Here is a 26421-nt window from a genome sequence, read left to right on the forward strand (position 1 = left end):
CTGTTTCCGTCCTTGCTTACTAGTTTTCTGCAGGAAAAATAATATTGGCAGGAAAGCCAATTATCTTGAAATGTTTCTACATATCGATATTATTAAAGCTCATAATATGAAATGTTCCACTAATCTGCAGTTTCAGGCATGTTATCTAGAAAATTCAATCATTTCAACTCAACAGGTCTCCAAAAATCAATATGAAAAGCTTTACAATTCTGCAATTATAGATCTATGAACCTAAACTGGAAAACTGGTTGTTCCATGTTAAGTAAGTTTGCTTAATTGTTGCAGAATATATTATCAATCTTTAGGCTGTTTGATTCAACTAATCTATATTGATGATTGTCTTTGAAATGAGTAGCAGTCCTAATATCACTTGCTGATACAAAATAAAATCATGTGCTTGCCTTAATCTGACATCCTGATAGGATAATAAAACAGGAGGTAGTCTGTAGTGGCAGTTTCAGTGAGATCAATTTTCACTCCTTGCTCGGCATTATCTACCTTTAATATAGGCAGTAATACCTTAAAATTAGGTCAATAGGTTTATCACTCCCTTCACACCAGTGCTGTGGTCAACTCAATTTGGAAAGGAGCCTAATATATTGTTGTTCAAAGTTCCTTGTCAATTCAGACAACAGGTTCCTTTTAAAGTCTTATGGGGTCAAATAAGCTTGGATTGAGGCTTTGAAAACATTATGGTGAACATATAGAGAGAAACTATATTTCTGCTGGTTCAGATATTTAGGACATAACCCAAAACCTACAGTCAGATCTTTCAGGAATAAAATTAGAAAATAAAGGGTGGTTATAACTCTCTTCTGCAAATGCTATGCCTTACTCAGGGCCCGGATTTGTTGGCCTTCTCACTGATCAGGAAGAAGTGGGAGAAGAAAGCACATGGGTTTGTCAGGCTGGCAGGATTCCCTGGAGTGGAGGATGTAACCAAGTGTATTTGCATGGATCTATGGGAGCAATATGTAAATACTGAGATGTTCCATATCAGTAAAGTCCACAACTCCATTATCATCCAGTTAGGTGACCATGACCAGGAGATCCCCTTAGTCAATGCCCTATGTATCCTAGTAGCAGCCGTTCATTCCACATAACTATCAGCTATTCTCATCAATTCTGAGCCATTGCAAATGACAGGAGGCTGGCTGTTGGATCGCAAAGGCTACTCACTAGTAATGTTCCTGAAATAACAGTTGTATTGACTGGACCATTTGGGTTATCCTGCCAGTACTCACTTGAATGTAATTCCTTGATAATTTGGTTGACTTTATGCTGCCCAATCTTGAGCACTATTGCGAGGGTGTAGCTTACCACCAGGCATTTGGTGGTTATCTCAGGTGGAGGAAAAGAAGGGGTAAGGGAGGAAGATCCCATGACCCCTTCTGTCTGGAAAGACTGAATACAAACAGATAGTCAGACTCCAGTTCCTCTGAGGTGCCACCATATCAGCATCGCCACTCCCCATCTATAATATCACATCATTAGTGTCAAATCCTGAAATGAAACCAACAGAAATGTTTCGTAACAACTTTCCCCAACACCACATCCAAAATACATTAAAGTTGAACTCTTCATGATCATTCCTTTTGTGCCTGCCTTGTGGGTACTTATTCTAGTGCTCCTGCACAGTGACACCTCAGTAACAGCTGATCTGGTGGATGGAAGGCTACTGATTTTCAATGGGGAAGTCTGCAGATGGCCTGGAAGGATGGCATCAAGCAGCGGGGATCCATAAGAATCCAGATTTGGACAGCACCATCTCAACAAGCGCAGCAACTGTCTGGCCTGTCTAGTTGAAAGACTGTGGTGACAATGGTGGTGCTGGGAGCAGAAATGGCTTCATCCTGAGAGCAGACAGCAGTTTTTGAACCAAGAACATACTGGCAGTGGGACAGTGCCTCAGCAATCCTTGTAATCTGTTGGAGAGCAGAGAGTCTGTGTGCCCTTTTGAGCAAAACAATGATATGACAGCAGAGTGAGCCTTTATGGCCATACACACAACCTGCACAGCAACATGTATGGATCACATGATTTCAGTCAGTGCTGCAATGGAAGCTGAGACATCGACCAGCAAGCTTACATCATGAGTGGGTTCGTAAGTGCTGTCATTTCAACATTTCAACTCTTGCATTTCATGCTTGGTAATGTCAACATAAACCTTTTGTGCTAAGTCAGCTAGATTTCCCAATGTTCCTTGAGACTGGCAAGGATGCTCCATGACAAGCCCATTATTTTTTCTCTCTGTCATCCAAATGGAGCTCTCATCAGGGCACTCTGCAGCGGAACTCATCTTAATCTTGCCCTCCAGTGAGCAGGCAAATGAAGTATCATTTTCCCCGACCTGTCTGCAGTCCATCTGTGTGCAGTTACTCACCACATTTTGATCCAGACTATACTCCTCTCTAAGGTTCATGCAGTGCCAGTATCTGAGCTGGTGGCTGTCAGTGTCTCATCAAGCGCTGGCGTTTTCTCAGCAAACATTTGCGGTGTTGTGTTGGTGGTACTACCTTAAAGCAAGATGTTAAAAATCACACAACATCAGGATATAGTCCAACAGGTTTATTTGCAAGCACTAGCTTTTGGAGTGCTGCTCCTTCATCAGGTAGCTAGTGGGGCAGGATCATAAGACACAGAATTTATAGCACAAGATCATAGTGTCATGCAACTGATATGATATATTGAACAGACCTAGATCAATATATTGTACCAGTTACATGACACTATGATCTTGTGCTATAACTTCTGTATCTTATGATCCTGCCCCACTAGTTACCTGACAAAGGAACAGCACTCCGAAAGCTAGTACTTCCAAATAAACCTGTTAGACTACAACCTGATATTGTGATTTTTAACATTGTCCACCCCAGTCCAACACTAGCACCTTCTAACTAAAGCAAGAACACAGTACGAAGGAATTTAGTAGAGGGAAGTGTAGGGGGTTGAATTGGGAAGGCTTCATTCGAAATCAAAAGATACATGGCTATCCATAGCTTGTGTTTTATGCAAATTATCTGAGATTGCAGGGAAATGAGAGGGGTCATGAAGCAGGAATATAACATCATTCTGAATGTTCTTAGTGATGCTGAGTTTCAGTGTGTCAGTCACTGTCAGTCCATGAGGATGAATATTGGGTCCTGCAGCAAGATCAGTTGATAAAGATTTGCCCATCCCTCAATGGTTCTCTGCTCCCCCTGCAATTAAGGACCACCTTGTCTTGCAAGACAGGGGGAAAAGCAACTGTGAGAGTATTGTGATGTGTTTATGTGATGCATCTGCCTGTAGTGACCAGACCCTAGGAGCGAACTCCCCATTTCTAGAATGGTCATCCCAAATCACATAGCTCCCTGGTGAGATGGAATGAACTGATTCTCTTTTTTTTTAATTTTTTTTTTATTTTTTTTGTAGATGTGAGACACAGTGAAGGACACAAAGTGCACCAATCTTTATTCAATTTCCACCACCAGGAAGATGTGAAAAACACCCGAGTGGCCAGTGACAAGCACTGCCCTTCAAATCAAAGGGCAATGCTGTGTGATCAAAACAGTGACGGGGAGGGTAGGGACTAAATCAAAATAGAGTTGGAGGGAGAAATGATGCACTCCACTCCCTGCGGCGCCCACCTCTCCCTGAACAACTCCAGGGTGTTGGTGGATACCGCGTGCTCCTTCTCCAAGGACACCCGGGCTCTAACGTAACCCCGGAAGAGGGGCAGGCAGTCGGCCCTAATGACCCCCTCCACGGCCCGCTGCCTGGACCTGTTGATGGCCAGTTTGGCCAGGCCCAGGAGCAGACCCACGAGGAGGTCTTCCTGATTCTCTTTTATTTGCACATCTCGTCAGTTGGTTACAACAAGGTTAATTGAGAAAGCATCCCTTCCCTTGTTGATACCTTTCTTCCATGCTCAAGATGAATTTGCTTTAAAAGGAGCCAATTTAATCTAGCTATTTTGAATGAACTGTAAGTATAAGTTTATTACTTACTAAACGTGAGAAGAATCAATAATTCAACACAAATACAAACAAATTAGAAATAAGAAGTGAGACGAAAAAGGTAACATTTAGAGTCATAGAGATTTGCAGCAGGGAAACAGACCCTTCAGTCCATAGATCTGTGTTTCAGTTCTTTGCAAAGAGTGGTTAATTGAAAGTAGTGGCCATTGCCAGGGATGTTACTAGCTGTTGCGACACTAGTAATTGAACAATCATTGTTTGAAATCCTTGCATTTTGAGGCTGATTAAGTTTGTTTGTCCCAACTTTTTTTAAAATCTAATTTGTAGCAGTCACAGTGATAGACTGTGTTTACCTGCAGCACAAGAGTAACTTGACACTAATTCTTTGATTCTGACCTCCATATAAAATGCTACTGCTCAAATCCAGATGGATACACATAAGAGCGTTCAGTCCCACTAACTTACTCCAGTAGAGTTGATATTACCTATCCTTCTGTATTTTTGCAAAGGAAGAGTGTCTGCAGTTTGGATATAATCTAAAGATGGTTTTCAGTTGAGCACGTAGTCATCAAGTGACAATCCCATACAGAATTATTGTCAGCTGAACTCTGAATTTACCCTTGTCATTATTCTATTTCTGGATCAGCCCACTTTCAAAAAGCACATTTTGGAATTAAGGACTAAAAATATCTGCAATACTTTGGGGTTTTAACCCATGGATATGAAAATGCTATAGCTGAATAACTAGATGTGTACAAGCCGAAGGAGGTGGAATGCCATTGGTTGATGCATGAGTGTGTGTCTGCATGTTAGGTTTGAAGCCTGATTGTTGATCGGTGAGCTATGTGAGTAGTCACCACTGCTGGGAGTAAGAGACATCATTTAAAACTGCATTCACTGACCTTGATCATTCATGTGAAGTCGTTGAATTTTTCTGACACTGAAGCCAGGTGCTCAGGGCCAGAGTCCAGGAACTGACCACCTTGGCCACCTACTCTCAGTTCCTCCTTAGACAGCAATTGAGGGGTCCTGCTCCCCAACCCCAGTGGAAACACAACAATGCTCATCCTTTCCACCAACATGTTCAGTGCCACTGCAAAAACTTGAGAATCTTGAATCTAATTGCTTCGTTTTTTTTGTCCTATACCTTGCATCCAAGTATTTGTGCACTGTCACAGCAGTAAATGAGCAGAAAACATGAAGTTGTGTGATGCCTGTCCCACTGAGAAGGGGGTAATCATGCAAAACCATCTCAGATTTGTTTGAAAGCAAGCCATATACAAATGTTCTCCTTGTCATACTAACCAATTTAGAGAATCAAATCATTCCCTGTTTCGTAGATCTGTAAAGGCAACAGCAAAGTTCAATAAATAAGTTCCAAAAGGATAGATTTTCCTGAACCGATTCTATCATTTTGCATTTTACAATTCCCCCAGTGAACTTGTAAAACTCCTTACTCCACATTCAGTAAGTATAAATATGAACACTCCACCTTTTAAAACTGGGCAAATCCTGTGCCTTTGTTTTCAATTGGGATTGTACAAATAAGATGGAAAATCTCAATTACTGTTCTACAGGTCTGCGCAATTAGTCTAAGAAATCTCAATTATTCTATTTGTGGAGCTATGAGTCATTTAGCTTATTAGCGAGTTTTGAGAAGATTTGTAGCTCAGGTTGAGGTTCTGAATATAGGTTTGCTCACTGAGCCGGAAGGTTCGTTTTCAGATGTTTCATCACCAAACAAGCAGACAAAATGCATCCCAAAACCCAGCCACTCTTCCCTACCTCAAAGACATCTCAGAAATGACTGTCAGACTACACAGACCCCTTGGCACCATGGTAGCCCACAAACCTATCAACACACTAAAACAACAGGTTCGATTCCAGCCTCGGGCGACTGCCTGTGTGGAGTTTGCACATTCTCACCATGTCTGCGTGGGTTTCCTCCGGATGCTTTGGTTTCCTCCCACAGTCCAAAGATGTGCAGGTCAGGTGAATTGGCAATGCTAAATTGCCCATAGTGTGAGGTACATTAGTCAGAGGGGAATGGATCTGGGTGGGTTGCTTTTCGGAGGGTCGGTGTGGACTTGTTGGGCCGAAAGGCCTGTTTCCACACTGTAGGAAATCTAATCTAATGAATTTGAAAGACCCTGTACAGCTAACTAGCAAAACTAATGCCATTTACAAAATATCTTGCAAGAACTGTAACAAACACTACATTGGGCAAATAGGCAGAAAACTAGCCACCCGGACACATCGACATCAACTAGCCACAAAAAGACATGATCTGCTCTCACTAGTATCCTTACATACAGATGAGGAAGGATACCATTTCAACAGGGACAACACATCCATTCTCGAATAAGCCAAACAGAGACATGCACGAGAATTCCTAGGAGCATGTCATTCTAACCAGAACTCGATCAATAAAAACATTGACTTGGATCCCATTTACCATCCCCTGAGAAAAAGAACAGGAAATGACGTCACCACAGGAAATGACATCAGCAACCCAAGGAACCCTAAACACATAAGTAGAAAGTGGGGCCATACCACCAGTGCTTCATCTGGAGGTTCACTGATGATGTCACCTTGTATGGTGACGAAATGTCTGAAAATGAACATTCCAGCTCAGCAAGCAAACTTACATCCATTTAGCTTATTTTGAGAACTGTAGATAGGGATTAGGCTCATGTTTCTTAATGTAATGCCAACACCACAGATAACCATTTGCTTTGAAATTGTGAGAATTTGCTATCTAATTAAATAATGTTGGAAGAAAGTGGTGGAAAAGAGGAAGTAACAAACCTTGTGGTTACTTTGGAATCTTTGCTTAGTTTTTTTCCAGTTTTCATCTTTTATTTGGGAAATACTACTTCACAGTTTCAATTTTTACAGGACAATTTGTGCTTCAGTTGCTATTTGTGATGGACTTTCTTTGAGCCTCTTTCAATTGCTTCTTGACCTTGCAGGTTTATTTTGCAGTAAGGTGTTGCTTCAGAACTTTCAGAGGCATTTGTTTTTGCATTTCTGTTGCATCTTCTGCCATTGTATTATTTTTTCTACTTTGTCTTGTTCACAAATTTCAGATAACAAAATTCTACCACAACTTTTTGCTTCCTAAAACAGTCGTAAAGTAACATATGGACCAGTAATCAAGAAAACTCCAGAGGCTGAGTAAGGTTCTAAGACATATAAATGTAGCAGCCACATACATCACTTTTCATGGAATTATATAGCACACTGTTAATGTGGATTTCAAAGATGCATCATTATCAGTAATATTTCTCTTTGGCCAGTAACTTCAATATTCCCATATGAAAGATAACACACCTTTCATAGAAAAAAAACACTTATTTCTGGAACTGCACTGAAAAGACCAGGCAGTTATCACCTGCTCTGTGTCACTGCTGGTCTGACAGCAATGTTACTTGGACCATACTGCAATCCTCTCAGATCAAGCAGCCCCTGATTTCAGGTGGTAAGCCCATTTAAAAAAGAAATCAGTGTCTTCGAACTTCAGTAGGAGCTCGATTGCTGTTTTGAACTCAATTGGCCAGTATTTTGCATGTTCTGATAAGTATACAGTGGTTAGGCAGGAAACAACTGCAGAAAAAAACCAACCTGTACCACTCCAGCTCTTTCCAGCTCTGCAGATTGGCGCACTTCCAAAAGTCCACCACCTTCCAGCCTGGAGGTAAGCCACCCTGACTGCCCCGAGGTACCTAGTTACAGACTGAAACCCACTGGCCAGATACAAAGATCAATATGATCCAGCCTTCTGGCAGGTGTACTGGGCAGCCAGCCAGTGCACTCTGGCTAGCGCTCTGAGCAAACATCATTGCAATGTATCTATATTATAAATGTGTATACACAATGGAGTGATACTATTGCAGCATTTTACAATAAGTTAATCATATTACAATTTGTGAATTTATAATTAAGGTGGACTTGTCAGAGAGAATATCCTTGCCTAAAAACACATCAAAAAAATTCATAGTTAATAGTTTCTCATGCCAAGGTTTTAGAACATAGAACATAGAAAAATACAGCACAGTACAGGCCCTTCAGCCCTCGATGTTGCGCCGACTGAAGCCTACCTAACCTACACTAGCCCAATAACCTCCATATGCTTACCCAATGCCCGCTTGAATGACCATAAAGAGGGAGAGTTCACCACTGATACTGGCAGGGCATTCCATAAACTCACAACCCGCTGAGTAAAGAATCTACCCCTAACATCTGTCCTATACCAACCTCCCCTTAATTTAAAGCTGTGTCCCCTAGTAACAGCTGCCTCCATACGCGGAAAAAGGTTCTCACTGTCAACCCTATCTAAACTCCTAATCATCTTGTACACCTCTATCAAATCTCCCCTAAAACCTTCTTTTCTCCAATGAGAACAGCCCCAAGTGCCTCAGCCTTTCCTCATACGATCTTCCTACCATGCCAGGCAACATCCTGGTAAACCTCCTCTGCACCTGTTCCAGTGCCTCACATCCTTCCTATAGTATGGCGACCAGAACTGTACACAATACTCCAGATAAGGCCGCACCAGAGTCTTATACAACTGCAACATGACCTCAGGACTCTGGAACTCAATTCCTCTACCAATAAAGCCCAGTACGCCATATGCCTTCTTCACAGCACTATTTACCTGGGTGGCAACTTACAGAGATCTGTGTACATGGACACCAAGATCCCTCTGCTCATCGACACTACCAAGTAGCCTACCATTAGCCCAGTAATCCATCTTCTTATTACTCCTACCAAAGTGAATGACTTCACACTTATTGGTGAAAAATCTGTTTCAAGTTGATAGTCACAATTCAGAACAAGATACCCAAACCTTCACAGCTCCCTCAGCTCTACCTTAGCTCTTATAATTAACAGAACTACTTTGCAATACCTGATGTCTGTGCTCACTTTTCAATATTTTTTGATTACTTAGGTTCTTAAATACAGCTGAACTGCTTTTCAGATTGAATCACTTTATCTAATGAGAATTGTGCAGGAATTAAAAAGATATTCAAATGCATTCTACCAATAAAGCAGAATTTTACAACATGATTGATTTTGACAACTATTGCCCATTCTGTGCCAGATTTTTCTAAAATTTCCCTAATACGGGTATATCAACTGGGTGACACCAAAAGAATAAGAAAGCATCTCAACAGCACTTAATTATTGGTTTTAACAGTCAATCTTTGGGGACTGTTACTGCATAAATGAAGGCAGATGCTTATTATTCATCCAGTACATATTTTAGCAACAAGAGAGAGCAGTTCCTCTTGTTAGAAACCATCACACCTTTTTCGTGTTTGTAGTGGCTGTCAAAAAGAAGAACATCTCTAACAAGATTTGAACCCTTGACCCTGTGCTAAACTGGGATATTCATGTCTGAAAAAAATGCATTAATATTCTAACTTCCATGCTCTCAGAATTGTGATATGAAGATGACTAAATCCATTATATAAAGTATGCAGTTTTCTAGTACTGCATATACTTTAGTATCTAAAAGCATATAATTTCCTGTATACTTTACGTGATCACATTAATTTTCCTACCATTTACTAAAATGCCATAAGGAAGGAAGGCAGACCAGTGATTTGCTTCTTTTCAAATCATTTACGAACTCTGCCAATATGGTTGATTTCAGCTAGTTCTCGAAATTCCAAGCTTTTCTTTTCTGATTATTCTGTCACATCTGCAAAAGTCAAACACCATATTGGGTTTGAAGAGAATTTAAGTCTGTGCACACTTGTTTTGGAAGAAAAGATGAAGGGAATGAAAAGACTGCACAAGCTGAGTTACTGTTCAGTCACTGCTCAAGTCTGCACAAACTGAGTTGCATCTTATCAGTTGAGAGAAATAGAGTTGATTAAGAAAAGTATGTCAATGAGGACTTGGGTTACCAGGAGATGATTTAACGATAATTAGTACTGATCAGCAGTTGGGCTTTGAATGGATTGAATACCTATCAACATTTTTAGCCTTAATTTGTTATGTATTATTAAAGTATACAGTTTCAGCAGAGTCAGTTATCATCACATTGAGTGTAAGAGAAATCCTGGTATCATACAGTTGTCACATTATTTTTATGGTGCAAATGGAGTTCGGTGTAAAAGAGTTGACAGGGTGTAGAAATTTGCAATAGTGGAGTACAGGTAGGGCAGAAAGAAAGAGACTGGAGATTGGAAATAGAGATTGAAAATGAGAAACTGAAAGGGTGGAACATGACTTTAAATTGAGGTGACCCTTTGCTGCTATACCAAGGGCTAAGCGTATCCTTTACACTGAATACATTTAGCAGAGAGGGAAGCAAAAATAATCAACAAAAGGACAATAAAGTACAAGCTCCCTAAGTGGCTTGCTGTGAGAGGGAAAGAGGGAAGTGAACATTGCTAGTGAATGACTGCCTCATAGAGAGGATGCCAGGCAGTAGAGAGATGATGAAGTGTGCTTGGCTGGTCAGCGAGTTAATGGTTTATGAGGCTGCTTGTAAACTGCGCATGTATTAGCCAGGGAATGCCTTTGTGTGCATTATTAAACAGCATAAATCAGTTTCCACAGGTCCACTGCTGCATAGACTTAATTACTTCAGCTTCTCTGCACTATTCTTGAATAGCTGTTTTCACAGAACAATTCAAATTTTTTTATCTGCATTTCATATGAACAATAAGAACCAGAAGCAGCATTAGCTCTGATATTTTGCTATTGATTAATCTTAGCTGATATACTGTTACTGAGGATTAATGTTGTGATGCACTTATGGCATTATTCTGTGAGATCTCTCACCCAGCTCCTACTGTGGAAATTATGTTGTATGTATGGGAAAATGAAAGGAAAGCTTTGTGTTTATTAGTGGTCTGAACCCACATCAGAAAACCTTTTTGACAGATGGCAAAATGCATGTAGTGCTATTTCTGAGGAGTTCACATGGTCAAAAAGTGAAATCCAAAATTTTATTTCACAGAACTGAAGTACAATTCAAAAATGTGAGACTTACTTCATAAATCAAATCAACCTCTGGATTTCAGGAACAGTCACGATCCCAATTTCTTGCTCCTGCCCTTTTGACTTCTGTGATGGTTTTTGAAAATCAGTTCAAGTGGCAGGCACATTAATATTTAAATGAGACAACGTGGCTCAAGAAGGTACATTTATATCATTCCCGCCACCACTTAGAAAATGGTAAGCTCTTTGCAAGTTTTGAACTCCTTGTCACATGTCAAAATCAAATCTTCAAACATTTGTCTGAGCTGCCCCAGCGCTCAGTAAGTTTATGAGCTGAGCAGTGAACTGGTGCAATTCCTAATTCTACACTGTTATAAAATTTCATACAGAATGGGAGTGAAAGCATTACAATTGGCCTCAGTGCCTTAGGGTAAGGAGGATTAGCAGCACTGGCGAATGCAGGCAGAGTGATATAGTGCATTGACATACTGCTATTTGAGATATGGGGTTCAGAATTCAAACAAGATTGATGCAGTGAAAGTGTCCCTCACTGCAGGCTATAAAAAGGCCCCATGTAAATGTGTTTGGACCATCAGAGTTACTTTGAGAGTGGCTGATATGGAAATTGGAAAAGGAAAACCAGTACAATAAGCTGGAACAGATAAGAATAGAGGAACTCTTGTTTGCCAACACTGATTGTCAAAAACAGGAAGGAATTCCATTGCCCATACCAGAGATTTTTCAAAATAGAAACTTATGTCATAAATACTGAGATGATCAGAGATGAGCTTTTTCATCTGAGTTATGTTGAAAGATCTTTCAATTGTTGCATTTTTACCATTGGAATTATAAGAGTTGGTCTCACCATTTTTAAAGTAATAGAACAACAATGTTCTCATTTAAACTAGGAAATTTCTCTTAGGTTTCTTTAATTCGGCTTTTATGATACTCAATGCAAAACATTTTCAATTTGTTGTGTATTTGGAAAGCTGTAAAAAACATTTTATAGTCAATGAATTCAGAATGCATTACAATTCTATTTGGATAAAAAGAAAATGTGCATGCAAATTTTCCATATACTAATAATTCACTTAAAATGGGGGAATGATAAATAATTACAAGAGACATATATAGGAAAACATTTCATGACTGATATTTAATCCACACAAATCAGAAATGGTAATCAAGTTATGTCATACATTATTGAATGTAGTTTGTATCTAGTCAAATAAATTGTAGCAATTAACACTTTAAGATGATCATAAGAAATAACCATCATTGTGCCCTTTGGGCTGACTCAGCAATTCAGTATGACCATGGTTGATCTACAACCTCAATTCTATCTTTCTGCACTAGCCACATATGCTTTACATGCCCTTAGAATCCATAACAAAAGCTATCTTGTTTCTGTCTTGAAGGTCTAATAACTGAGCATCCAACATTTGAGAGGGAGTGGGTACAATCTGAAGTGACAATATTTCAGTTGAATAAAGGGAAATATGGAGCTATGAGGGAGCAACTGGCCAAAGTTCAATGGTTTAATACCTTAACAGGGAAGACCGTGGAGGAACAATGGCAGATATTTCTGTGTATAATGCAGAAGATGCAGGATCAGTTCATTCCTAAAAGGAAGAAAGATCCCAGGAGGTGACATGGGCGGCCGTGGCTGACAAGGGAAGTAAAGAAACATATAAGGTTAAAAGAGAAAAAGTATAACTTAGCGAAGATAAGCGGGAAAACGGAGGACTGGGAAGCTTTTAAAGAACAACAGAGGATTAGTAAGAAGGAAATACGCAGAGAAAAAATGAGGTACGAAGGTAAACTGGCCAAGAATATAAAGGAGGATAGTAAAAGCTTTTTTAGGTATGTCCAAGGCAAAAAAATGGTTAGGACAAAAATTGGGCCCTTGAAGACAGAAGCAGGGGAATATATTACTGGGAACGAAGAAATGGCAGAGGAATTAAATGGGTACTTCAGATCTGTGTTCACTGGGGAAGACACAAGCAATCTCCCTGAGGTAACAGTGGCTGAAGGACCTGAACTTAAGGGAATTTCTATTTGCCAGGATTTGGTGTTGGAGAGACTGTTAGGTCTGAAGGTTGATAAGTCTCCGGGACCTGATGGCCTGCATCCCAGGGTACTGAAGGAGGTGGCTCGGGAAATCGTGGATGCGCTGGTGATTATTTTCCAGAGTTCAATAGAATCGGGGTTGGTTCCTGAGGATTGGAGGGCGGCTAATGTTGTGCCACTTTTTAAGAAGGGTGGGCGGGAGAAAGCAGGAAATTATAGACCAGTTAGTCTGACCTCAGTGGTGGGAAAGATGCTGGAGTCTATTATAAAGGATGAAATTACGGCACATCTGGATAATAGTAACAGGATAGGACAGAGTCAGCATGGATTTATGAAGGGGAAATCATGCTTGACTAATCTTCTTGAATTTTTTGAGGATGTAACTCGGAAGATGGACGAGGGAGATCCAGTGGATGTAGTGTACCTGGACTTTCAGAAAGCTTTTGATAAAGTCCCACACAAGAGGTTAGTGAGTAAAATTAGGGCGCACGGGATTGGGGGCAAAGTACTAGATTGGATAGAGAATTGGTTGGCTAACAGGAAACAAAGGGTAGTGATTAACGGCTCCATTTCGAAATGGCAGGCAGTGACCAGTGGGGTACCGCAGGGATCCGTGCTGGGACCGCAGCTTTTTACAATATATGTAAATGATATAGAAGATGGTATCAGCAATAACATTAGCAAATTTGCTGATGACACAAAGCTAGGTGGTAGGGTGAAATGTGATGAGGATGTTAGGGGATTACAGGGTGACCTGGACAAGTTAGGTGAGTGGGCAGATGCATGGCAGATGCAGTTTAATGTGGATAAATGTCTGGTTATCCACTTTGGTGGCAAGAACAGGAAGGCAGATTACTACCTCAATGGTATCAAATTAGGTAAAGGGGCTGTTCAGAGAGATCTGGGTGTTCTTGTCCACCAGTCAATGAAGGCAAGCATGCAGGTACAGCAGGTCGTGAAGAAGGCTAATAGCATGCTGGCCTTCATAACAAGAGGGATTGAGTATAGAAGCAAAGAGGTGCTTCTGCAGCTGTACAGGGCCCTGGTGAGACCACACCTGGAGTACTGTGTACAGTTCTGGTCTCCAAATTTGAGGAAAGACATTCTGGCTATTGAGGGAGTGCAGCGTAGGTTCACGAGGTCAATTCCTGGAATGGCAGGATTGCCTTACACGGAAAGACTGAAGCGACTGGGCTTGTATACCCTTGAGTTTAGAAGACTGAGAGGGGATCTGATTGAAACGTATAGGCTTATGAAAGGACTGGACACTCTGGCAGGAGGGAACATATTTCCGTTGATGGGGGAGTGCCGAACCAGAGGACACAACTTAAAAATACTGGGTAGACCATTTAGGACAGAGATGAGGAGAAACTACTTCACACAGAGAGTGGTGGCTGTGTGGAATGCTCTGCCCCAGAGGGCAGTGGAGGCCCAGTCTCTGGATTCTTTTAAGAAAGAATTGGATAGAGCTCTTAAAGATAGTGGAGTCAAGGGGTATGGAGATAAGGCTGGAACAGGATACTAATTAGGAATGATCAGCCATGATCATATTGTATGGCGGTGCAGGCTCGAAGGGCAGAATGGCCTACTCCTGCATCTATTGTCTATTGTCTATTGTCTATTGTCTATTGTCTGGGGTGGAGATCTTGAAAAGCCCTCAATTATCTGAATTATTGCGTGACAGTGAACTCCCCCACCCTCAGGAAACACTCTCCTGGCATTTATGGATTATGTCATTACATTGGTAAATTTGTGACATCCAGAAAGACTCCAAACATCACACATTAAACAGTAACCTAGCAATGAAAGTAATGTGCTCAGCAAGGCAGCATTTTAGGTGTTACAACTGGTTACAATACACTAGGTTAAACAGCAATGGGTAAAATAGCTGGGGTATCTGATTGATAGTGAAACTATAGAATATGCATGAGTGAACATGATGGGTGTTCATTTTACAATGGGAAAACTGACAGGACAGGGTGGAATATCATTTTCGAGAGTGTGGTGCTGGAAAAGCCAGCAGGTCAGGCAGCATCTGAGGAGCTGCCTGACCTGCTGTGCTTTTCCAGCACCACACTCAAGATTCTGATCTGCAGTCCTCACTTTCTCCTGGAATATCATTTTGACAGCTTATCCATATTACTCAATCTTCAACTGGGTGATATGTTAAAACACAGTACCTGACACCCGACTCACCTCCCCATGTCCAATCCTATCGTTTCCCAACTGGCAGGTCAAATTAAAATTGTCTCCAGGTGGAGAAGGATAAACTAGGTTCAGATATGATGCCCTCCAATGAGTGGGCTACTGCCACACAATTATTAGGTTTACAGCTGAAGAATGGGCATTTGGGTGAGAGGATGACTAGAATCCAACAAACCTTAATCCCATGGGAGAGGAGAGAAGGAAATTGAGGAATTAAAAGCCTGAAGAGATTGTGAAAATTGGCTAAATATAAAAGAATCAACCTCTGTTCGGAGTGACCACTTAAACTTAAAATCTAGTCATAGTACTAAAACCACCTAATCAATGTCAGAAATTGAAGTGAACCAGTCAATATGACGTTAGTTTTCTGGGAGAGAGAAATCTGTATTTTCTACGAAATCCAAAATTTGAAACCAGCCCAAAGAAATTGCACAAGTTTTATTTGCATTTGGCACAGCACCAAATGCCTTTGTGCGATTCGCCATTGATGCTTTTACTACTGTGCTGAAAGATCGGACACCTATTGAAATAACATGTTAAGACACCAGAGTTCTTCTACATGTACCAAAAATTCTGAATATATTTTGCACGATTGACATAAGTGTCATGCACACACCGACTCCAATGAGGCAGTTACTCTGTTAGAGGAAATGATCTTTGCAATCTTTTTGGTGCAAGTTTTCAATTTATTCTCGAGTCATGTGCAGCTGTCAACTGTCAAGAGCTAATTCACACGTGTAATTATTGTTTTTATTTTTCCCTTGTGTGAATTATCACTCTCCTGGGTAGTGAAATTATGGCTCATTCCCAAAAGGAAAGAAACAACAATAACAGCACTGCCCTTGCGCCTTTGCCTGGCTGATCTCCTCTCCATCCTGAACCCCCAGCAAAACGCACACACGACCACCTGTGAAGGAGTTATGCGTGTGTTTATGTTCGCATGTTCTTGGGAAATTGGAGGCAAGGCAATAAATGGAATGCTACCCGTCAGTGACTGAAAGTCGGATATGAATAAGTTCCCTTTTCTTCATTTGCATGGCATCTCGGCTGCATGTTGCATTCACATTGCCAGTGGCAGGAATCGCTGTTGCAGACCACAAAGCAAACTTGGTGAACTGCATGATTTGTTCTGTGTTCAATGGTTGCCGACAACCTTTTGAATCGTTACAACACACCAAGCCATTGTGTACCGTTAGTCGATACACTCGCATCAGCATTTTCAATATTTCTTGTGAAGAAATAATGTGACTTAATGCATTTCTTTTAGAAATTGAATTTTCCACTTTTTGTTTTTAATCCCCCCCTCCTTCACTGAGTGAGGTGAAAGTTAAATGTCTCGCTTTGCTGGAAGCGGCAGCTGTGTCTGGAATTTCACTCTCTGCCCTAATCCCTTTGAGCAGGGAGCAACCTCTCCTGCTTTCGTACTGAATTATTTAAAGTGTTGTTTTCTTCATGCTTGAAAAACATGATGCATTTCTGTGATTAAAAAAAAAAGGTTCTAAGTAGAGGCATGTGGGTAATTCCGAGGCTGGACCGTTCCTATGCTGGAATGACATGGAAAACGCTGACACAGGTTAAGTGGTCCTGGGAGCAAGCTCGCCAGCTGGTCAAAGCTGTCTCCACTCTCGCTGACCATGTGTGCAGCCTCTCATTTCAAAGCCTCCAGCACAGTGTCTGCACTCTGATTGGGCCGCTTGGAAAGACCGAGACTCGCAGCCTCATCATTTGAACAACACTGCAGGGGGAAAAAAAAAGACTACAGTGCTCAATTTAACCAGTGCTTTTAATATTATTTATTATTTTAAATCTGTTCCATTTGTCTGCATTTTATTTTACTGCATCCAATATTTCCCCCCTTCAACCCGCCAACAGCAACCCAACCCAACCCCCCCCCCCCCCCCCCCAACCCTTCCAATTCTTTTCTCTCTCTCACTTTTTTTATGCTCTTCTTGCTAGTTTGGAAACACAGCCACACAAACCCGGAATGGCTTAAACTGCTGTAAACTGTCATATGATTTCAGTTTCAACTGAATGATTTAGTTCTACCAATAAGGGACAGCAAAAAAAAACCCCGAGAGCCATACGATCGACTCTGACCACACAAGCTCAGCTGTGAGAGGGGAAAAAAAAGGAGACGGTTGCTGCAGATCACAGCTTAGTGTAATACTGCTGAGAGAAGAGAGACAAAGAGAGGGAGTGAGACAGAAGAAAAAGAGAAGAGAAACACCCTACCTTCATTCAGAGCCAGGGAACACACGAACCAGTGAAAGAGATTCTGGTGGCCGCTGCAGTATCACTGCATCTCCCTCCCATTGAAGACACTTTGAGTATCCTGGGTTTCGAAATGATGATGTATTTCTGGGTAGGTACACCTTGGAACTGTTTTTTCCACATTAAGCAGCTCTCAGCTTTGTTCAAAAGGCACTGTTAGCTCTGGCAAATGCTGAATGACAGTCTGTTAGTTTGCAGGGGGAAAAAGGGGGTTAATGCTGATAGTTGCCTCCTTTTAACCCGTTCATTGGCATTGTAATAAATATCTGGGTTTGAAAACGAAACCTCCTGGGTGTCACAATTTGATCTCGGCTTTTTACCGTTAGATTGTGTGTGCTGAGGGAAACTTTGTGAGTATGCGAGAGTGCGCGATGCAGCACAATCCCAGTGCAGTTGGAAGTTGTCAGTGAGCTACTTGCATGGTTAGAATTTGCCGATTCGTCTGAATGCTATTGATCAGTGATCTTTTGCTTTGGGGGAAAAAAAACCAGACTTTTGAATAGGAGCAGCTTTTAAAAAAAGTTCCGTTTCTTAATTGTTAAAATCTGGAATATTATTCCCTGAAGCACAGGAGTCTGTGCTTTGGGCCTTCCATAGAAACGTGAATTTGTTCCATAATTTTGGACTCAGTTATAACTAGGTGTTGAGTAGCTGTCTGTGGGCTGTTAGTGTAATTTAGTTGGCTGGTCTCTAAGTGTAATCAAATGTATTAGCTCTTTTTTTTGCTTTCTGCAGACATTTAAGCAGAGATCAGTGGCGATAGTGGCTTCTCTGTTTACTGACACCATTTCTTGTATAATTAAAGGGCAGAAGGGGCAAGTCTGACCCACTGAGATGTGTTCATTTGGCCCCCTTTTTCCATTTCCTTCCAAGGTTAAACCTGTCCCGAAATGTACTCTTTTTTTTCAGTATCTTTCATTTAGTGCTTTCCAAATAGCAGCTTGAAATGCCTTTGTAAAGCTGAGGTACGGTATGAATTAAAATGTGTGGTATTGGTAAAAGTGGTTTTCTGATATATCTCTGACCCTAAGCTGCTCTATCATTATTACATTCTTAACAGAAATGAATTGAACCCTCCTAGAAATGCTTTCTAAAATTTGTTAAAGTTATTCTGTGATTATGTCTTGTATATTTCTGTGCACAAATTTGAAAGAACTTTTATAATGATTATCCATAAGAGTAAAACATTCTCTGCTTTTCCTGTGATATCAATAATTTGCTCAGTAAAATACTAAATTGTAAGGAAATTTTAATGTTAATAAGAAAGTTTTAAAAATCCACAAGGTTGTTGCTGTTAATGACTGAGGAAAAATGTGTTTAGAAAATAATTAGATTGTCATTTCAAAACAGGTACTTTTAAGGACAAATTTATGTGAGACCTGAATTAGAGCTATAACGGACTCAGTGCACAAGTTTTTAAGACTTTGTGTTATCAGTACATGTGCAGCATACATACACTTCTGTCAAAATACTTCAAAACTAGAAACGAGTATGGGAGTTAGTGTCTCAATGAAGTCAGCAATGATCTTAAAATCAATCTGTGCTGTAGCCCTGACATGACAGTGCAAGTCTGTACTGATGTATGCACCATGTCTGTCAGGATTTACCTCTACTGAAGCATTTCACTTTGTTGTTAATACTTCAACAGGTTTTAGGATTAGTTTAAATATAAACTTTTTTAAAATTAATGCAGTACATGACAAAAGCATCAGTTCAAATGTTGTGAGTTTTTGTTGTCTTCTGGAGTATCTCGCTTGCAATGAGTGGTTGGATGGAAGTGTAAAGGGTGACAGCAGTGATGTGTGTACCTAACACTGTGTCTGAAAATACTTTCATTGTTCCTTTCCATCACAGTAATTATATATGATCACAGTATGTGTGTTTCTATAAAAATCATGGCCATACCATTCACATTTACCTGTGGGAATAGTGCACTGTTCTCTTTACCTCTGTGAATTGGTACATGGTGAATACAGTGCCTGCAGTTATTGCATGGACAGAAGTGGAGATGTGAGCACTTTATCCACATACTGTTTATCCCTTTCAGTACTGGTCAGATTCTGTGTTTCTTGCTGTGTCTCAATTCCCTTCATTATTATCCATTTAAAAATAAGTTTCAGGAATGAAGTTACAAATTGAAAGTGTAGACTAAATTGCAAAGGATGGCACCATATTTAAAAGAAAAAAAAATTCATTCATTTTAATTTTAACAATAAAAATGAGGGAAATCATCTCACTGCTTCAAAGTGCCAAACTGGCCGCGAAGTGTATGGACTCATTGAAAAAAACTTTGTGTATTTCAATTCTGCCGTTAGGTATTTCATGATAAAACTTTTTTTTAACAACTAGGGAATTTTGGCTGTGATGTTGCATTTGTACTTCTATGTATCTGTGGAAACTGAAAATTGCACCCTTTGGGATTTATTCTTTAAAAACAAAACAGCAACTTTAAAGGCATTCGAAGACTCATTTGTTCTCAAATCTGTAACATTTTTATTTCTATTTGCAACAGTAAATGATGCTTTTTTCACCTTTTAATAACCAACATGATTTAGTGGGTCTTCCAGCCATGAACTGAATAACTTAGGAATAAAAATACTAATTATTTTTCTGTTCAGAGCAGCAGCAAGGCCCAGTCCAATACATAGAAATCAACGTCTGTACAGCAATATAGTGATGATTGCAACATTTCATCAATATTAACATGAGCAGCATAATGTCCAACCTAATAAAATGAATTCATAACTTCTACAAACCCACACAATATAAATTCATTGGACACTAGAATATACTTTTATTAGAATGGTTAGTGTAATGCGATCATTTCACACTGTACAAGTGAGTGAAAGTTTCTGTATGATAGTTTCAGAGTCATATTCTTTAAAAACAACTAATTCTGCTAAATAATAATTAGTAATCAGGTATTTCTATATGTCATTTACAGAAAACTGCTTCCTTAAAGATGTCAACAAGAGTGAATGTTCTATCAAGGCACTGTAGACCAACAGTACAGCTGATTACCAAATACTTGGGCTTTCTGTGTTTCTCAGGCAGCAATATGAAACTACTTCCTTTGCAAAATATGGAGATTTTTATATATCACGATATGTTGATGGTTTTGTGTTCCTTTGCTCTCCTAAATCAAAGATATACACTGGAATTTCACAATCTAGGAAACCTGGTCAGTTGAGTAGAGAAAACCAAATTCAGAAAAATACCATAAGACAGCTCTATATTTGTTCTGGCCTTTTGTTGGTGTGGATCTCTCTGGCATTTGGAACAAAATTGTGAATGCCATTTTTTTTTTGCAGTGTAGAAAATCCATAAAACTCAGACAAACTTTGATGCATTCAAACGTAATCCCTTATCAAACGGGCATGCATAATTTAAAGAAATCACAATTTTTCGATCACAATTGGGGAGCGCATGCCTAATGAGGAATTCATCTCCAGGCTGCAAACCTAGCCTGTTTAAGGGTCAAAAACAGAACCTGAATTATGAAAAAGGCATACCAGATGTGTAAAAATCCATATTTGCTCTAAAACTAGCTTATGTAATAAGAATTAAACTTTTAGTATAACTTTTGACATATGTTAAAGGTAACGTTCCCATACTCGTACTGCACCTTAGGACTGCTCTCATTAAAAAGAGATGACTGGTAGTGGTTTAGCTTGAGGGTCACCAAACTTTAGGTATTGGGAAATATTGAGAGGCAGGATCTTCATTGTAATCTCAGCCAGTGCAGGAACTGAACCCATGCTGTTGGCAGCACCGCACCACAAACTAGCCGTCCAACCAACGGAGTTAATCAACCCTCAAACATATATGTTTGAGCGCCAAGGAAGGACTATTAGCATTAGGAACTAGAATATCTCCATCCCACTCCGGTATTTAGGGCGGCACAGTGGTTAGCACTGCTGCCTCACAGCGCCAGAGACCCAGGTTCAATTCCCGCCTCGGGCTACTGTCTGTGTGGACTTTGCACATTCTCCCTGTGTCTGCATGGGTTTCCTCCAGGTGCTCCAGTTTCCTCCCACAGTCTAAAGATGTGCAGGTCAGGTGAATTGGCCATGCTAAATTGCCCGTAGTGTTAGGTGAAGGGGTAAATGTAGGGGAATGGGTCTGGGTGGATTGCGCTTCGGAGGGTCGGTGTGGACTTGTTGGACCAGGGGGCCTGTTTCCACACTGTAAGTAATCTAATCTATTGTTGAAGCACCAAAGTTACGCTTCACAATGTTCCTTACTCTAATTCACGATCATAAAGGTCAAAAATGCCAACAGCTCCACCTCTGTGCTTTTTCAAACTCCTTGTCAACCTGAAGTACTGAACTGTAGGTGTTAGATTCCATTTCTGAATTCTTCTTTCATTACCCTGCTAATGCATCCGGCAAGGTTCCAATTCTGCTGCTTGACAAAATCCTCTATCAGTATCGTGCCTAGGAATGTCCCAGGATTCTAGCACCAATAAAGAGACATATGATTTTTCTTGGGGTATGAGGATAGTGAATGAGGGAGAGAAAATTAGGATGAGTGAAATTGAGGGGGGGAGAGAGAGAGAGAGAGAGAGAGAGAAAAGAGAAGCAACAGAAACAAGAATACAAATAAAAATGGAAAATTAAAATCTTGCTATTAAATTCACCAGCAAAAGTAGTTTGAAGACAGGATCTCTTGGCTTTGTTTGACTTATTGGCTGCAGAGTGCAAATGGTAAGAAACTTCCATTTCTGTTGTTAAGGCTCATGATATAATATGAACAGTGATTTCAGTGCATCAAGCCATAATGTTTACAGTTTCCTGGAGTAATCAAACTACATGTCATAATTCATTTAGCATCGATTATCTGCTAGATTCTGACATTAGAGTGTGAAATTGTCATTCTGCTGCAAGCTGCAATTTCACAGAGTCTCCGAATGGTAACCTAATAGTACAAATGAACATTATCACAGCAGAGCTCTGAGCAAGAATGTAATCCCTGTTAACAGCGATAACAGAGTGACCTGTGGAAAGCCTCCAGATAGGATCTGTGTTTCTGAAAGCAGAATTTGAGCTTAGGGCACAGAGGGACAAGAGAAGGACTGAGGTGGAGAGATGATAACATGAGATAGTGATAAATAGTGTACAATAGTAACAAGCGGCAAATATCAGGAACATGAGAATCACAAAGGAAGGGGCATTTTGTCGTACATATATTTATGCAAATCTGCATGGCAAAAGAAAAAATCTCATGTCACAGAATAATGTAATCATCCATTCAGTTTTTATTTTACCTTTTTCCAGTACCATTGTCTGTCACTGTGTTAAGAAACCTTATGCTGGGAGATGTTTTGCTTTTACAGTTTGTGGCATCCACGCCAGGGGTTGGTGCTTGAAGTTGAATTAAGAGCTGTGTGCGAACACTGCCTAAATGTCAACCACAAAGATCACCCACTCCTACACCTGTTACCTGCACCATCTTTTCATGGGGTGCCAAGTACAATTCCTACATTTTGGCTTGTGTGGCAACTAGTTTTAAAGCAGTTTATAAGATCATGTTGCGTGTCAGCTAGAGAATAGATTGAGACAAGCAACACAGATTTCTGTCAATGTGTTTTGCCATAATTTTTCTGGTTAGTGAGCTGAATTGGTTATTCATATGAAGTATTCTTCGGAATTCTGGATAAAAGACTATCGTATTGGTTGTTGAATTGCACTTTTTTGAATACTGACCATAGCTGAGATAATCAAAGTCATGCTTCTCTATGAACTCATTAGGGATGAGTAAATAATTATTTAATTGAATAATTAATCATACTCTTGACTTAATGTTTTATATAGTTGACATCTATCACAACTGTTAATGTTCATGAAAAAGGAAGGTCTTTCACCATTATTTATTATGCAGAGCCTTTATGTAAAAGATTTTTTAAAAAGTTGTAGCATCAACAAAAATGAAAGGCCAAAAGTTTGTAAAGAAAAGAAAACCGCTTGAGCATATAACGGCAGTTTGGAAATAGCTGTGAATTTATTACCTCCAGATTGTTGCCCCAGTTAGTGGTTTCACTGTAAATTCCGTTTTCTCAATTTCAACCAGCATGGTGATTTCAATCAATGTACAATACTCAAAGTGTATGTTAGAACTTTTGATGCATTCAGAAATAAAACTAGGGTGCTGTTGATAAGATCGGTGAGCTGTATTCCACCTTATAATACGGTTCCCTGGAGACAGGCATCTATAAGTTTGAGTAGAATATGACTTTGTTAACTTCAAAAATATACTTTATTCATAAAAATCATCAATAAGGACATAAAAAGGTTCTAAATCATACCTGTACAGTCTTTGCACTGAGGAAAAAATATAAACTAAACATTGGAACATCATAACTGAATGTCACATAACAGGTGAAACGTTAGGACCTCAGAATCTGTAGCCATTTACAAAGGTATTTTATAGCACTTGTTAATGAGGGTAGGCTGTACATACACTGTCATCTTTAACTTTCTGTAAATGATGAGGAAGGCACACGTTTGCACCCTTTGACTGCTACCATGTTGCCAGCAAAACGTGAACTGTTCAGTCACAGACATGTAGAAGAGTGCCTGATTGTGTTTTGCAGATTCTAAGCTGTGTCTATCCCTTGTTGGTAAGGTGAGGAAGTCCCAGCTTATTGCAAAGAGCTTCCCCTTAGTCTCTGCACTGTTTTAAGTAATGTGTTGGTGTGGAAGAGGATGACATTTTCAACGTGTTGAGAAAAACAAATGATGACAGGTTTGATTAAAAGTAGCTGTTTCTTTTCTGACTCCATTACTGTTCAGCATGTTAGGGACTGTCACAGTGAGATATTTACTCATTGTGGTTAGTAACTACTTGGCAAAGATGGAGCATAGCAGAGCAAAGGGGAAAAGACAAGCTGGGGAGATTTTACTGGAAGTTTGAATGTGTTAATTAGTGAGTTCTGATGTCAGGATAAGGCTTTGCTCATCTGTAGGCTGACAGCCCAGAAAATATATTTAATTCTGAACTATCAGGTGGTTTATTTGTAACTGTTAGTTCAAATAAAATTTAGATTCATTCCTTTTAAGGTGAAATTATTATCATTTTCTGACTGTTGTAAGGAAATGTGTAAATAAATATCCCAATCTCTATTTAGGCGATAGATTGCCTAATTGATTCCAGTGCCTTCAGACTAGTCGGGAAAAATCAACCAGGAGTCCTTCTCTGCAATCTACACTGAAAACTATAGATAAATGTGAATATAGGACAAGATCACGCTCAACTGTGAAGTCATCTCTGGTCAAGCTCTCTTTTATACTTTTCATCATAGACTTTTACAATAAAATTGTCAAAAACCTGCTGAGTAAAACCTATGTCTCAGCATGAATCATTGACCTCAAGAGAAAACTGAGGCAGAGATGGGAAGAAGGTGGCCAAGGGTGGATGCTAGCAGCTGTGAGTGTTTACATAGCCTTTGGACCTATTCAGAACCTTTTTGAGATTTGTAGTTTCATTACCTCCACTACCTTTGTCAGCATTTTTTCCAAGTGGCCTATGCTTTTTTTTCCTAGGGTGGGAGAGTCCAAAACTAGAGGGCATAGGTTTTACGTGAGAGGGGAAAGATGTAAAAAGGACTAAGGGTGATGTGTGTATGGAACAAGCTGCCCGAGGAAATCCTGGAGGCAGGTACCCTTATACTGTAATATTTAAAAGGCACCTGGATGGATATATGAATAGGAAGGGCTTGGAGCGATATGGGCCAAATACTGACGAATGGAACAAAGTCAGATTGGGATGTCTGGTTGGCACAAATGAATTTGATAGCTAGGTCTGTTTCCATGCTGTATAACTCGATACAAACATGTATTTTGATGTTGTAAGCCGCAGATTCCTAATGAGTGTTCTCCGATAACAGTACAGAGTAGACAAAATAATGAATGTTTTGAGAATCCTCCATTCACTCCTACACTGGGTCTGAATCATTTTGAATTAAAAAGCAGTGTCTAATTAGTACCATAGAGGAGGTCACATAAAACAAGCCTACAGCAGTACGGTAAACAACATGGAGGAAAAACATACCCTGTTCACACTCCTGAGAGGACACTTTAAACTGCAGTCTTTCCCACTTTTATACTTAAAAACAGATTATTTTTAAAGCCTTTGCTGCTTCATGCAAATATTGATGGAAGCCAGCCTGTCTCCAGTCCCACACATTCACACATCTGAGCGCTTCAGGTTTTGTTGTTGGGGAGTTGGGCATAAACATTGATGACAGGCTTAAAGTAGAAGTGCAAATGTATCAAAGATTTGAAATGCTTTTGATAGATGAGATTCAAGCTGTTTAGTATGTGACAGAAATATGTTTTGACTTAGTCTCAATGTTGAGTCAAAAGTTTAAATAGCAGGGCAAATTCTGCGGATGCGTTGCTGAACTTTCTACTTGGACAAGCTCAGCAAGTGTTTTCACTGCTGGAGCTCCAGAATTTGCTGTGTTTACATTCTGCGGCTGATTTGAGAATTGGGATATTTGCTGCTAGCTGTTGGGTGTGCCTGATGACAGCGAGGAAATCACCTCTTGAGCAAATACTCTGCACTGCCAGTAGCATCTTACTTATGTTTCACCACTGACAGCAGGGTCAGTGTTCCTTATAGCAGCGGTTCAGCAATATAAACACAGTTCAAAATACTGCTGATTTTAGCTTGTTACAAAAAAAGAAAATTTGCAAAGATACTGCTGTGAAGTCTGTGGAATGAAACTTGCCCAAATGTTGAAATTGGAAAGTGAAAATGTTCCAATTCTGATTTTATCTGGAAGCAGCGGTCATGTTATTTTTGATTTGGTTCAATTAAACATTTGCTTCATTCCAGCCAGGTGAAAGGGGGTGAACTGACTCCCCTCTTTTCCACCTTCTCAGCTAGTTCGCAACAAAAGCCTTCAGCAGGAGATTATACTGTTCTCCAATTGAAATGAAATTCACAGTTTTTACTG

At 40.0% G+C, this 26421-nt stretch overlaps 1 protein-coding gene across 21 annotated transcripts in view; it reads left to right on the forward strand.

Moving 5' to 3' along the window:
• Nucleotides 1–26421, forward strand: part of rbfox3a (RNA binding fox-1 homolog 3a) — a 1527015-nt gene that overhangs the window by 924416 nt on the left and 576178 nt on the right. For 8 of the 21 annotated variants that reach the window (XM_072558494.1, XM_072558496.1, XM_072558499.1 and 5 more), the window contains one exon: nucleotides 17148–17553. The exons of the other annotated variants lie outside the window; for them this stretch is intronic. In XM_072558494.1, coding sequence (XP_072414595.1) covers nucleotides 17536–17553 — 18 coding nt within the window. In that variant the 5' untranslated portion in view covers nucleotides 17148–17535. The remainder of the gene's footprint in view (nucleotides 1–17147; nucleotides 17554–26421) is intronic. 21 annotated transcript variants of the gene reach the window in all.

Source organism: Chiloscyllium punctatum, chromosome 39 (assembly GCF_047496795.1).
Source record: "Chiloscyllium punctatum isolate Juve2018m chromosome 39, sChiPun1.3, whole genome shotgun sequence".
NCBI lineage: Eukaryota > Metazoa > Chordata > Chondrichthyes > Orectolobiformes > Hemiscylliidae > Chiloscyllium > Chiloscyllium punctatum.